Raw genomic sequence first — 15,377 nt, 5'->3', positions numbered from 1 at the left:
CTCAGCCTGGATGTGCAGAGCTGAGGTGGCTTGGTCGGATTCCCTGACTAAAAATATTGATACCTTTGACAGGGACAGTATTTTATTGACTATAGAGCATTTAAAGGATGCATTTCTATATATGCGTGATGCGCAGAGGAATATTTGCACTCTGGCATCAAGAGTAAATGCGATGTCCATATCTGCAAGAAGATGTTTATGGACACGACAGTGGTCAGGTGATGCAGATTCCAAACGGCACAAAGATGTATTGCCGTATAAAGGGGAGGAGTTATTTGGGGTCGGTCCATGGGACCTGGTGGCCAGGGCAACTGCTGGAAAATCCACTGTTTTTTACCCTAAGTCACATCTCTGCAGAAAAAGACACCGTCTTTTCAGCCTCAGTCCTTTCGTCCCTATAAGAGTCATATCTGCCCAGGGATAGAGGAAAGGGAAGAAGACTGCAGCAGGCAGCCCATTCCCAGGAACAGAAGCCCTCCACCGCTTCTACCAAGTTCTCAGCATGACGCTGGGACCGTACAGGACCCCTGGATCCTACAAGTAGTATCCAAGGGGTACAGATTGGAATGTCGAGAGGTTTCCCCCCTCGCAGGTTCCTGTAGTCTGCTGTACCAATGTCTCCCTCCGACAGGGAGGCAGTATTGAAAACAATTCACAAGCTGTATTCCCAGCAGGTGATAATAAAATTACCCCTCCGACAACAAGGAAAGGGGTATTACTCCACACTATATGGTGGTACTGAAGGCTAGGTGAGACCTATTCTAAATCTGAAAAATTTGAACACTTACAAGGGTTCAAATCCAGATGGAGTCACTCAGAGCAGTGATAGCAAAGAACAAGGGGACTATATGGTGTCCCGGGACATCAGGGATGCTTACCTCCATGTCCCAAATTTTGCCTTTTCTCACCAAGGGTACCTCAGGTTCGTGGTACAGAACTGTCACTATCAGTTTCAAGACGATGCCGTTGGATTGTCCAAGGCACCCCGGGTCCTTACCAAGGTAATGACCGAAAGGAGGATTCGTCTTCAAAGAAAATGGACGACCTCCTGATAAGAACAAGGTCCAGAGAACAGTTGGAGGTCGGAGTAGCACTATCTCAAGTAGTTCTACGACAGCACGGGTGGATTCTAAATATTCCAAAACCGCAGTTGTTCCGACGACACGTCTGCTGGTCCTAGGGATGATTCTGGACACAGTCCAGGAAAAGGTGTTTCTCCCAGAGGAGAAAGCCAGGGAGTTATCCGAGCTAATCGGGATCCTCCTAAAACCAGGAAAAGTGTCAGTGCATCATTGCACAAGAGTCCTGGTAAAAATGGTGGCTTATTACGAAGCGCTTCCATTCGGCAGATTTCACGCAAGAACTCTTCAGTGGGATCTGCTGGACAAATGGTCCGGATCGCATCTTCAGATGCATCAGCGGATAACCCTATATCCAAGGACAAGGGTGTCTCTCCTGTGGTGATTACAGAGTGCTCATCTTCTAGAGGGCCGCAGATTCGGCATTCAGGATTGGATGCTCGTGACCACGGAGGCCAGCCTGAGAGGCTGGGGAGCAGTCACACAAGGAGTGTGATCAAGTCTGGAGAATTCTCTCCACATAAATATACTGGAGCTAAGAGCAAATTTATAATGCTCTAAGCTTAGCAAGACCTCTGCTTCAAGGTCAGCCGGTATTGATCCAGTGGGATAACATCACGGCAGTCGCCCACGTAAACAGAAAGGGCGGCACAAGAAGCAGGAGGGCAGTGGCAAAACTGCAAGGATTTTTCGCTAGGCGGAAAATCATGTGATAGCACTGTCAGCAGTGTTCATTCCGGGAGTGGACGACTGGGAAGCAGACTTCCTCAGCAGGCACGACCTCCACCCGGGAGAGTGGGAACTTCATCGGGAAGTTTTCCGCATGATTGTGAACCGTTGGGAAAGACCAAAGGTGGACATGATGGCGTCCCGCCCGAACAAAAAATGGGACAGGTATTGCGCCAGGTCACGAGACCTTCAGGCGATAGCTGTGGACGTCCTGGTAACACCGTGGGTGTAACAGTCGGTGTATGTGTTCCCTCCTCTGCTTCTCATAACCAAGGTATTGAGAATTATAAGACATAGAGGAGTAAGAACTATACTCGTGGCTCCGGATTGGCCAAGAGGGACTTGGTAACCGGAACTTCAAGAGATGCTCACAGAGGACTAATGGCCTCGGGAGCTAAGAAGGGATTTGCTTTCAGCAAGTACCATGTCTGTTCCAAGAGGAACCGTGGCATCGGCCTTTAAGAAAGGACCTACTCCAGCAGGGACCTTGTCTGTTCCAAGACTTACCGCGACTGCGTTTGACGGCATGGCGGTTTGAACGCCGGATCCTAAGGGAAAAGGCATTCCGGAAGAGGTCATACCTACCCTGGTCAAAGCCAGGAAGGAGGTGACCGCACAACGTTATCACCACATGTGGTAAAAATATGTTGCGTGGGTGAGGCCAGGAAGGCCCCACGAAAAAATTTCAACTAGGTCGATTTCTGCACTTCCTGCAAACAGGAGTGTCTATGAGCCTCAAATTGGGGTCCATTAAGGTTCAAGTTTCGGCCCTATAGATTTTCTTCCAGAAAGAATTGGCTTCAGTTCCTGAAGTCCAGACGTTTGTCAAGGGAGTATTGCATATACAGCCCTTGTGTGCCTCCAGTGGCACCGTGGGATCTCAACGTAGTGTTGGGATTCCTCAAATCATATTGGTTTGAACCACTCAAATCTGTGGATTTGAAATATCTCACATGGAAAGTGACCATGCTGTTGGCCCTGGCCTCGGCCAGGCGATTGTCAAAATTGGCGGTTTTGTCTTACAAAAGCCCATATTTGATTTTCCATTCGGACAGGGCAGAACTGCGGACTCGTCCCCAGTTTCTTCCTAAGGTGGTGTCAGCGTTTCACCTGAAACAACCTATTGTGGTGCCTGCGGCTACTAGGGACTTGGAGGACTCCAAGTTGCTAGACGTTGTCAGGGCCCTGACAATATATATATAGATATATATAATTCCAGGACGGCTGGAGTCAGAAAGTCTGACTTGCTGTTTATATTGTAGGCACCCAAAAAGCTGGGTGCTCCTGCTTCTAAGCAGACTATTGCTCGTTGGATTTGTAGTACAATTCAGCTTGCACATTCTGTGGCAGGCCTGCCACAGCCAAAATCTGTAAATGCCCATTCCACAAGGAAGGTGGGCTCATCTTGGGCGGCTGCCCGAGGGGTCTCGGCTTTACAACTTTGCCGAGCAGCTACTTGGTCAGGGGCAAACACGTTTGCTAAATTCTACAAATTTGATACCCTGGCTGAGGAGGACCTGGAGTTCTCTCATTCGGTGCTGCAGAGTCATCCGCACTCTCCCGCCCGTTTGGGAGCTTTGGTATAATCCCCATGGTCCTGACGGAGTCCCCAGCATCCACTAGGACGTTAGAGAAAATAAGATTTTACTTACCGATAAATCTATTTCTCATAGTCCGTAGTGGATGCTGGGCGCCCATCCCAAGTGCGGATTGTCTGCATTACTTGTACATAGTTATTGTTACAAAAAAATCGGGTTATTATTGTTGTGAGCCATCTTTTTTAGAGGCTACTTCATTGTTATCATACTGTTAACTGGGTTCAAATCACAAGTTGTACGGTGTGATTGGTGTGGCTGGTATGAGTCTTACCCGGGATTCAAGATCCTTCCTTATTGTGTACGCTCGTCCGGGCACAGTACCTAACTGAGGCTTGGAGGAGGGTCATAGGGGGAGGAGCCAGTACACACCATGTGATCCTAAAAGCTTGCTTTTGTGCCCTGTCTCCTGCGGAGCCGCTATTCCCCATGGTCCTGACGGAGTCCCCAGCATCCACTACGGACTATGAGAAATAGATTTATCGGTAAGTAAAATCTTATTTATACCAATGCTGACTGGCCTACATCTGAGGGGAAACTGCCTCAGCAACATCTATTGACTGGGTGAGATAAATCCATATTTATACTGAAACCTACTCCACTGCAAAGGACATTATCCTATATTTACTATACCTATGCAGCGATTTACATGGGAAGCAGCTCCAGTTTGTTTTAAACAATCATCTTTACTACACAGAGCTACAATATTTTGTTCACAGCTAAAGGAGACAATAGCTGCATATAACTATGTAACAACATAACCGGGCCCCAACGTGCACATAGAGACTCCCTGCAGTGACACCAATGTTATCTGGGACTTAAATTTCTCTAACGTCCTAAGTGGAAGCTGGGGACTCCGTAAGGACCATGGGGAATAGCGGCTCCGCAGGAGACTGGGCACAAAAGTAAAGCTTTAGAACTACCTGGTGTGCACTGGCTCCTCCCCCTATGACCCTCCTCCAAGCCTCAGTTAGATTTTTGTGCCCGAACGAGAAGGGTGCACACTAGGTGGCTCTCCTGAGCTGCTTAGTGAAAAGTTTAGTTTTAGGTTTTTTATTTTCAGTGAGACCTGCTGGCAACAGGCTCACTGCATCGAGGGACTAAGGGGAGAAGAAGCGAACTCACCTGCGTGCAGAGTGGATTGGGCTTCTGAGGCTACTGGACATTAGCTCCAGAGGGACGATCACAGGCCCAGCCATGGATGGGTCCCAGAGCCGCGCCGCCGGCCCCCTTACAGAGCCAGAAGACAGAAGAGGTCCGGAAAATCGGCGGCAGAAGACGTCCTGTCTTCAACAAGGTAGCGCACAGCACTGCAGCTGTGCGCCATTGCTCTCAGCACACTTCACACTCCGGTCACTGAGGGTGCAGGGCGCTGGGGGGGGGCGGCGCCCTGAGACGCAATAAAAACACCTTGGATGGCAAAAAATGCATCACATATAGCTCCTGGGCTATATGGATGAATTTAACCCCTGCCAGAATACATAGAAAAACGGGAGATAAGGCCGCCGATAAGGGGGCGGAGCCTATCTCCTCAGCACACTGGCGCCATTTTCCCTCACAGCTCCGTTGGAGGGAAGCTCCCTGGCTCTCCCCTGCAGTCACTACACTACAGAAAGGGTTAAAAAAGAGAAGGGGGGCACTAATTACGCGCAGTATTAAAGATACAGCAGCTATAAGGGGAAAAACACTTATATAAGGTTATCCCTGTATATATATAGCGCTCTGGTGTGTGCTGGCAAACTCTCCCTCTGTCTCCCCAAAGGGCTAGTGGGGTCCTGTCCTCTATCAGAGCATTCCCTGTGTGTGTGCTGTATGTCGGTACGTTTGTGTCGACATGTATGAGGAGAAAAATGATGTGGAGACGGAGCAGATTGCCTGTAATAGTGATGTCACCCCCTAGGGGGTCGACACCTGAGTGGATGAACTGTTGGAAGGAATTACGTAACAGTGTCAGCTCTGTATAAAAGACAGTGGTTGACATGAGACAGCCGGCTACTCAGTTTGTGCCTGTCCAGACGTCTCATAGGCCGTCAGGGGCTCTAAAGCGCCCGTTACCTCAGATGGCAGATATAGACGCCGACACGGATACTGACTCCAGTGTCGACGGTGAAGAGACAAATGTGACTTCCAGTAGGGCCACACGTTACATGATTGAGGCAATGAAAAATGTTTTACACATTTCTGATAATACGAGTACCACCAAAAAGGGGTATTATGTTCGGTGAGGAAAAACTACCTGTAGTTTTCCTGAATCTGAGAAATTAAATGAGGTGTGTGATGATGCGTGGTTTTCCCCCGATAACAACTGATAATTTCTAAAATGTTATTGGCATTATATCCTTTCCCGCCAGAGGTTAGGGTGCGTTGGGAAACACCCCCTAGGGTGGATAAAGCGCTCACACGCTTGTAAGAACAAGGGCTCTACCCTCTCCTGAGATGGCCGCCCTTAAGGATCCTGCTGATAGAAAGCAGGAGGGCATCCTAAAAGGTATTTACACACATACTGGTGTTATACTGCGACCAGCAATCGCCTCAGCCTGGATGTGCAGTGCTGGGTTGGCGTGGTCGGATTCCCTGACTGAAAATATTGATACCCTAGATAGGGACAGTATATTATTGCCTATAGAGCATTTAAAAGATGCATTTCTATATATGCGTGATGCACAGCGGAATATTTGCCGACTGGCATCAAGTCTAAGTGCGTTGTCCATTTCTACCAGTAGAGGGTTATGGACACGACAGTGGTCAGGTGATGCGGATTCCAAACGGCATTTGGAAGTATTGCCTTATTAAGGGGAGGAGTTATTTGGGGTCGGTCTTTCAGACCTGGTGGCCACGGCAACAGCTGGGAAATCCACGTTTGTACCCCAGGTCGCCTCTCAACATGAGAAGACGCCGTATTATCAGGCGCAGTCTTTTCGTGGGCAAGCGGGCAAAAGGTTCCTCATTTCTGCCCCGTGACAGAGGGAGAGGAAAAAGGCTGCAGAAATCAGCCAGTTCCCAGGAACAGAAACCCTCTCCCGCCTCTGCCAAGCCCTCAGTATGAAGCTGGGGCTTTACAAGCAGAATCAGGCACGGTGGGGGCCCGTCTCAATGAATTTCAGCGCGCAGTGGGCTCACTCGCAAGTAGACCCCTGGATCCTTCAGGTGATATCTCAGGGGTACAAATTGGAATTCGAGACGTCTCCCCCTCGCCGTTTCCTAAAGTCGGCTTTACCGATGTCTCCTTCTGACAGGGAGACAGTTTTGGAAGCCATTCACAAGCTGTATTCCCAGCAGGTGATAATCAAGGTACCCCTCCTGCAACAGGGAACGGGGTATTATTCCACACTGTTGTGGTACCGAAGCCGGACGGCTCGGTGAGACCGATTCTAAATCTAAAATCTTTGAACACTTACATACAGAGGTTCAAATTCAAGATTGAGTCACTCAGAGCAGTGATTGCGAACCTGGAAGAAGAGGACTACATGATGTCTCGGTACATCAAGGATGCTTACCTTCATGTCCCAATTTACCCTTCTCACCAAGGGTACCTCAGGTTTATGGTACAGAACTGTCACTATCAGTTTCAGACGCTGCCGTATGGATGGTCCACGGCACCCCGGGTCTTTACCAAGGTAATGACCGAAATGATGATACTCCTTCAAAGGAAGGGAATTTTAGTTATCCCTTACTTGGACGATTCCCTGATAAGGGTAAGATCCAGGGAACAGTTGGAGGTCGGTGTAGCACTATCTCAGGTAGTGTTGCGGCAGCACGATTGGATTCTCAATATTCCAAAATCGCAGCTGATTCCGACGACTCGTCTTCTGTTCTTAGGGATGATCCTGGACACAGTTCAGAAAAAGGTGTTTCTCCCGGAGGAGAAAGTCAGGGAGTTATCCGAGCTAGTCGGGAACCTCCTATAACCGAGCCAAGTCTCAGTACATCAATGAGATGGTTCTGGAAAAATGGTGGCTTCCTATGAAGCAATCCCATGCGGCAGATTCCACGCAAGAACTTTCCAGTGGGACCTGCTGGACAAATGGTCTGGGTCGCATCTTCAGATGCATCAGCGGATAACCCTGCCACCAAGCACAAGGGTGTCTCTCCTGTGGTGGTTGCAGAGTGCTCATCTTCTAGAGGGCCGCACATTCAGGACTGGGTCCTGGTGACCACGGATGCCAGCCTGCGAGGCTGGGGAGCAGTCACACAGGGAAGGAATTTCCAGAGCTTATGGTCAAGCCTGGAGACATCACTTCACATAAATATCCTGAAGCTAAGGGCCATTTACAATGCTCTAAGCTCAGCAAGACCTCTGCTTCAAGGTCACCCGGAGTTGATCCATTCGGACAACATCACGGCAGTCACCCACGTAAACAGACAGGGTGACACAAGAAGCAGAAGGGCAATGGCAGAAGCTGCAAGGATTCTTCGCTGGGCGGAAAATCATGTGATAGCACTGTCAGCAGTATTCATTCCGGGAGTGGACAACTGGGAAGCAGACTTCCTCAGCAGACACGACCTCCACCCGGGAGAGTGGGGACTTCACCCAGAAGTCTTCCACATGTTTATAAAACTCGACAAGTATTGTGCCAGGTCAAGGGACCCTCAGGCAATAGCTGTAGACGCTCTGGTAACACAGTGGGTGTACCAGTCAGTGTATGTGTTCCCTCCTCTGCCTCTCATAACCAAGGTACTGAGAATTATAAGATGGAGAGGAGTAAGCACTATATTCGTGGCTCCGGATTGGCCAAGAAGGACTTGGTAACCGGAACTTCAAGAAATGCTCACGGAGGATCCGTGGCCTCTACCTCTAAGAAGGGACCTGCTCCAGCAAGGACCCTGTCTGTTCCAAGACTTACCGCGGCTGCGTTTAACGGCAGGGCGGTTGAACGCCGGATCCTGAAGGAAAAAGGCATTCCGGATGAAGTCATCCCTATCCTGATCAAAGCCAGGAAAGATATAACCGCAAAACATTATCACCGCATTTGGCGAAAATATGTTGCGTGGTGCGAGGCCAGTAAGGCCCCGACGGAGGAATTTTCAACTAGGTCGATTCCTACATTTCCTGCAAACAGGAGTGTCTATGGGCCTGAAATGGGGGTCCATTAAGGTTCAAATTTCGGCCCTGTCAATTTTCTTCCAAAAAGAACTAGCTTCAGTCCCTGAAGTTCAGACGTTTGTGAAAGGGGTACTGTATATACAGCCTCCTTTTGTGCCTCCAGTGGCACCTTGGGATCTAAATGTAGTTTTTGGGTTCCAAAAGTCACATTGGTTTGAACCACTTAAATATGTGGAGTTAAAATATCTCACATGGAAAGTGGTCATGCTGTTGGCCCTGGCCTGGGCCAGGTGCGTGTCAGAATTGGCGGCTTTATCCTGTAAAAGCCCTCATCTGATTTTCCATTCGGACAGGGCGGAATTGAGGACTTGTCCTCAGTTTCTCCCTAAGGTGATTTTCAGCGTTTCACCTGAATCAACCTATTGTGGTGCCTGCGGCTACTAGGGACTTGGAGGACTCCAAGTTGCTAGACGTTGTCAGAGCCCTGGAAATATAGGTTTCCAGGACGGCTGGAGTCAGAAAATCTGACTCATTGTTTATTCTGTATGCACCCAACAAGCTGGGTGCTCCTGCTTCTAAGCAGACTATTGCTCGTTGGATTTGTAGTACAATTCAGCTTGCACATTCTGTGGCAGGCCTGCCACAGCCAAAATCTGTAAAAGCCCATTCCACAAGGAAGGTGGGCTCATCTTGGGCGGCTGCCCGAGGGGTCTCGGCTTTACAACTTTGCCGAGCAGCTACTTGGTCAGGAGCAAATACGTTTGTAAAATTCTACAAATTTGATACCCTGGCTGAGGAGGACCGGGAGTTCTCTCATTTGGTGCTGCAGAGTCATCCGCACTCTCCCGCCCGTTTGGGAGCTTTGGTATAATCCCCATGGTCCTTACGGAGTCCCCAGCATCCACTTAGGACGTTAGAGAAAATAAGAATTTACTTACCGATAATTCTATTTCTCGTAGTCCGTAGTGGATGCTGGGCGCCCATCCCAAGTGCGGATTGTCTTCAATACTGGTACATAGTTATTGTTACCAAAAAAATCGGGTTATTGCTGTAGTGAGCCATCTTTTCTAGAGGCTCCTCTGTTATCATGCTGTTAACTGGGTTTAGATCACAAGTTATATGGTGTGATTGGTGTGGCTGGTATGAGTCTTACCCGGGATTCAAAATCCTTCCTTATTGTGTACGCTCGTCCGGGCACAGTATCCTAACTGAGGCTTGGAGGAGGGTCATAGGGGGAGGAGCCAGTGCACACCAGGTAGTTCTAAAGCTTTACTTTTGTGCCCAGTCTCCTGCGGAGCCGCTATTCCCCATGGTCCTTACGGAGTCCCCAGCATCCACTACGGACTACGAGAAATAGAATTATCGGTAAGTAAATTCTTATTATTGTCTGCATAAGTTGATTTCTATTACTAAGCAACATAGTATTAATCTCAAATTTAGTTATATTGCCATTTGTGTAATGACTTAAAAGTGTATATGGTGTCTTTGTTTAAGTTGCTTGAATCAAATCTTTCCCTTCCCTACTGTAATCAGTTCCTTTTCTGAGTTATGTGGTAAACCATTTATTCTTTCATATAAAGCCCTGACTGCCTTTCTTTGTGTCTGGGGAAACCTTGCCTCTCTGCCAGGAATAGAGAAGAGCTGCTGCTGAAGGAGGAATAGTCCATCAAGGTATCCCTGACCTGTTCCACATAGTTTACACACTTGTTATACCGGGGTGTTACACATGGACCTGCAATTCTTCAAGGGAGACCCTGAGGAAGGGTCGGGTGAGGATCAAGCCCATTGTGTAGTGAGGATTTTGCATGCAACATCAAAAACATACTGGCCTATTCCGTGAGGCACCAAAAAATGCCCATAGCCACCCAATTACTGAGTAAAAGCGTGTGGCCTGGGCAGTAAATTATGTGTGTCGTTCTCACTTGCATCAGCGTGGCCCTGCAATCCACTTCACAACGCCGGTAGTTGCGGCATTCTGTAACAGAGGGCGGGTCCACGATGACACAATCATACTGTCCACTGGTCCACTCAGTAGTAGCAACGGTGGATACAAAATTATTACAGCAATTCAGCATTGCTACAGTGCAGAGAAAGCTGATACAAAGATTAGCTGTCTCCCGATTCTTACTTTGATAGCAGTGAAACTCAGCAGTCTAGTGTGCATGCGTGAACTTGGGTTCACAGTCACACATGAGTGACTTCTGGAGGAAGGTGTCTTACAGAAGTGGAGGGATCTGTAAGTGGAAGGATCTAACAGAAGTGGAAGGATCTGTAAGTGGAAGGATCTAACAGAAGTGGAAGGATCTGTAAGGAACTTGGAAATCAGCGCCACATAAAGACGGTGAATGTGCCAACTGTCATGCTCGGAAATTTGGTTTCAGAGTAGCTATGCACACCATTTGTTCTGTGCTTCATTCCATCACTAAGCCACACAGACAATTTATAAGGTTGTGTATATGTTTTCAAGTATTCACTAGGCAGACCTAGGTCACATTTCCCTGACCATTAATTGGTCAAAGGGGTCTGGGACTCAGGGTCGACAGCAAAAAGGTCGACACACCAATTGGTCGACGCAGCTTAGGTTGACATGGACAAAAGGTCGACATGGACAAAAGGTTGACATGAACAAGGTCGACATGGAAAAAAGTCGACATGAGTTTTTTATGTTTTTTTGGTGTCGTTTTCTTCGTAGAGTGACCGGGAACCCCAATTAGTGCACCACGTCCCCTCGCATGGCTCGCTCCGCTACCGCTTCGCTCGGCACAGATTACCGTTCCAATCGTAGTCCACGTGGATCGTTAAGTATGAAAAGGTTCCAAAAAAGAAAAAAATCGTGAAAAACTCACGTCGACCTTTTTCCATGTCAACCTTGTTCCTGTCGACCATTTGTCCATGTCGACCTAAGGTATGTCGACCAATTGGCGTCGACCTAAGGTGTGTCGACCTTTTTGCTGTCGACCTGGAGTCCGGATACCTGGTCAAAGATATGATTAACACCATAGTATTCTGCTCACTATATACAGTACTATTATCTCCTCATTTCCTCCCCTAATCATGTCATTGTAATGTGGTATTATGGTCCAGTTACTTGGTGATGAGCTAGAGAAGAAATGTTTGTAGTCCTCTCCTTATGTATTATAAAGCCTGACCTATTCTCCTAGAGTTGTAAGTAATATGGACATATACTCTTTACCCCACAAAGAATGATACTTCAATTTTCAGAAGACTCTGTGTTCACTAAACGGTATACGTTTAATTTGCCGGCTGTTGGGATCCTGGCATTCAAAATACCAACACCAGAATCCTGACAGCTGGCAATGCCAGCAGCCAGAATACCAGCGCAACAGGGCTATTCCCACAGTGAGAATAGAACCTGTGGCGAGCGCAGCGAGCCACCGAGTCCGCAAGGAGACCCTTTGCGCTTGCCCCGCTGCTGGCATACTGGCAGCCGGGATGCTGCTGTCGGTATATTGATGGTCGGCATCCCGGCCACCGGTAAATCATACTGAACCCCACTAGACCAGTGGTTACCACACTTTCTTGAATCATGGCGCCCTAGCGTAGCAGCATTTTTTCAAGGCACCACTTATCCAAAAGATCCTTATTGATAAATTAAAAAAATATTAATTTATATGTGGTGTTGGACACAGTTATGGTTCTTCGGGGGACATGTACTAAGCAGTGATAAAAGTGGAGAACTTAGCAAGTGGAGAAGCTGCACATGACAACCAATCAGCTGCTCTGTATACTTTTATAATATGCAAATTATAAATGTTACATCAATGCTGATTTGTTGCCATGTGCAACTTCTCCACTGGCTCACTTCTCCACTTTTATCACTGCTTAGTACATGCCCCCCTTAGTCTGGGTACACACTTGACGATGCACAGAAGATGCAACATCATTAATGATTTTTCCCGGTAAAGGATATTATGCGTATACACACTGAACGATATTGTTACCTATATCGTCAGTGATGTCATCCAGTCACATCCAGGAGCATGCATGAATGATGTCTAAAGCGATCTGCGGGTGCACGCATCGTTCACAATATTGTATGTACACACTGGACGATGTGAACGATACAGTATATCGTCCATTCCGCCGTTTCAGACGATATATCATTTGAAATCGTCAAGTGTGCACCCAGCCTAATTGTCCACATATTTTAAGACTGGCAGCCACCAGCATTGGTTTTCCTTATCACTTTAGCACCCCTGCAACTGTCTTGAGGCACCTAAGCATGCCTAGGCACACAGGGGTACATTTATTAAGCAGTGATAAGAACGGAGAGGTGAGCCAGTGGAGAAATTTCCCCATCAACCAATCAGCAGCTCTGTATCATTTTATAGTATGCAAATTATAGCTGTTACTTCAGTGCTGATTGGTTGCCGTGGGCAACTTCTCCACTGGCTCACTTCTTCACTCTTATCACTGCTTAGTAAATGTACCCCACAGTTTGGGAACCACTGCACTAGACAAGTAATTATTTCTATTGCATTGAGTACGGTTTAGCAGGCAGTACTTACTCTTGTAGCAAGTGGGTACTGTGAAATTTCCATCCCGGCAATGGCTTTCCACTGTGTATGCACAATTATCTATCTTGTTCTTGCAGTAATAAGTCAGGATGTCACCATGCTGTATCTGCTGACCTGCAATTTCATCTACACGGGTCTTTCTCCCATTATGTAACACTGTGGCCTTTGGTGTGGTAACATGACAAGGAGCTGTAAGTTATCACAGTAAAAAAACCACATTATTGAATCAAACGCGTCAGATGTTTATCTTTGTGTTAAGAATAAAGTTACTGAGAGGTGTCTTGTTCGAAGGTCTTACCTCGGCAGACTGGTTTTTGGGTCCATTTTTCATCCTTGTCACAGTATGAACTCCTGGGGCCATCCAGGGAATAAGGTGGGTTACAGCCATATGTAACAACTTCTTTATAATTGTACTTTCGGTATGGGGAAAAGCTCATGTACCCATTGAGTATTTCTGTTGGGCGCTGGCATTTTACATCTGTGTGAACACAAAATAAATTGGTGAAATAAAAAAAGATTTATATACTAGTATTAAATCCAAGTCTACAAAGGGAACAGTTACAGTTGCATTGTGATAAATATGATATATAACTAACAATACTCTGTGGTGCACTGTACAGAAGTGATTTCATCAGTGACCACAGATTTAATAAAGACTGTAGGACACATAAACAAGAGAAATCATTTCTGACTATATTAAAAAGAATATGGTGGTATTATCAATCCCCGTGATGCAGACTAACAATAATTGAAGAGGTATTAACAGAGGTATAAACAGTTTAGAGATAGAAATATAATCCTGAATGAAGATGAATATAAACATCCCTCTACCCACTCAAATATACTGACTACCAAGAACACAAGAACACATTCTTTATTTTTTTCTGATATAAAAAGAATTTCTTTTAAGAGTACAGTTTACAATGTCCCACACGCTGACTGTAAAGTAGAAGTAGAACACATATAAGAACTATATGTGTTCTACTTTATATCTATTGTACTGTGCTGCCATTTTGCTCCCTCTTGATTTTCTTTATTTTTTTGTCACAATTACTGTTAATTGTACTCTGTAAATTTAAATATGTTAAAAAAAAACATGCTTAAAAATACCAATACACAATTGAAATTGATATGTGTGCGATAAACTAGTGAGAATTTAGACAACATACCTATTTCTGAGTGATAAGGGGTCGTGATAAGGGGATATACTTTTTCCTTCTCTGTTCCCCTCCTTTTCTCTGTCTGATTCTATTGCTTGTATTATATTACTATATTTCATATCTTTGAAGCAAATGTATAATTTTACCTTTTATAAGCAAACCCGCAGAGGTTGCATCTAGACATATATATCTTTAAATCATTAGGAATATTCTGTTCATATAAGAATGCACACCAGTCATATAGAATGTAAATCATAAGAATGTATTTCAACAAACAATTGCTACTCATAGAATTCACTTTTATCATTAAACAGTATTGGTCAAATACAATGCAAGTCACCATATAATAGTTTCACAGATTTAAACTTTATAAGAAAAGAATAGGATGAAAGAAGTGTGAATATGTATGTATGTACTGTATTTATTACTGGGGAGATATTTACTCAAAGCACTCGGCTAAATCCTAGATTTATTGATATATATTGGACAATATATATCTTAAATAAATACCTTAGGGGATTGGTTTTAGTATATGTATGTGTGTGTTTGTGTGTGTGTGGGGGAGGGGCAGCATGTGGCTGCATTGTCCACAGACCGCATGGGACAGAAGCTAGACTCCATTTTTGGAAAACTCCCATGATTCCAAAGTCTGTAACATATGGTTCAAAACGGAATGCCAGCAGCCATTTTAGATTTGCAAGTCCAAACACATGGCATTCTTTGCTACACCATAATCACATAGCAGAAGCCATAAGACTCCACTATATTCCAACTTATATTACAATTCCAAGCCATCTAATCACCTTCACAATTCCAAGCAATCTAATCACCTTTCACAATTCCAAGCCAACTAATCACATTTCACAATTTCAAGCCAACTAATCACATTTCACAATTCCAAGCCATCTAATCACATTTCACAATTCCAAGCCAACACAGTATCTCAATAACCAGAGCATATGGTATGCTGGCTATGTTATATAATGTAGCCTGTAATTATATGCCAATCCCAGTCTGTACCGCATTATGCTAACTTTTCAGGCCTAAAACCAACTAATTCCAGCCTTCCAGGACCAGCACCACATATCTCATGCTGTCCCTATGAGCCATCACAAAACCAGATCACCAAGTAACCACAAGTATCAGCCTGCCATTGCTACAAGCACATGCTATATTTCAGCAAGATGCACTATATAAAACCACTACAATCTGTTATAAATCACCATCCACAA

General features: G+C 45.9%; 1 protein-coding gene across 1 annotated transcript in view; it reads right to left on the bottom strand.

Moving 5' to 3' along the window:
* Window positions 1-15,377, bottom strand: part of APOH (apolipoprotein H) — a 204,785-nt gene that overhangs the window by 44,723 nt on the left and 144,685 nt on the right. Inside the window, exons 6-7 of the mRNA XM_063960836.1 lie at window positions 13,284-13,463; window positions 12,977-13,174 (exon numbers count right to left, since the gene is read on the bottom strand). Coding sequence (XP_063816906.1) covers window positions 12,977-13,174; window positions 13,284-13,463 — 378 coding nt within the window. The remainder of the gene's footprint in view (window positions 1-12,976; window positions 13,175-13,283; window positions 13,464-15,377) is intronic.

Source organism: Pseudophryne corroboree, chromosome 3 (genome assembly GCF_028390025.1).
Source record: "Pseudophryne corroboree isolate aPseCor3 chromosome 3, aPseCor3.hap2, whole genome shotgun sequence".
Classification (NCBI taxonomy): Eukaryota; Metazoa; Chordata; class Amphibia; order Anura; family Myobatrachidae; genus Pseudophryne; species Pseudophryne corroboree.
Note: the sequence above shows the minus strand (reverse complement) of the source record. Positions and strands in the feature narration are given on the sequence as shown.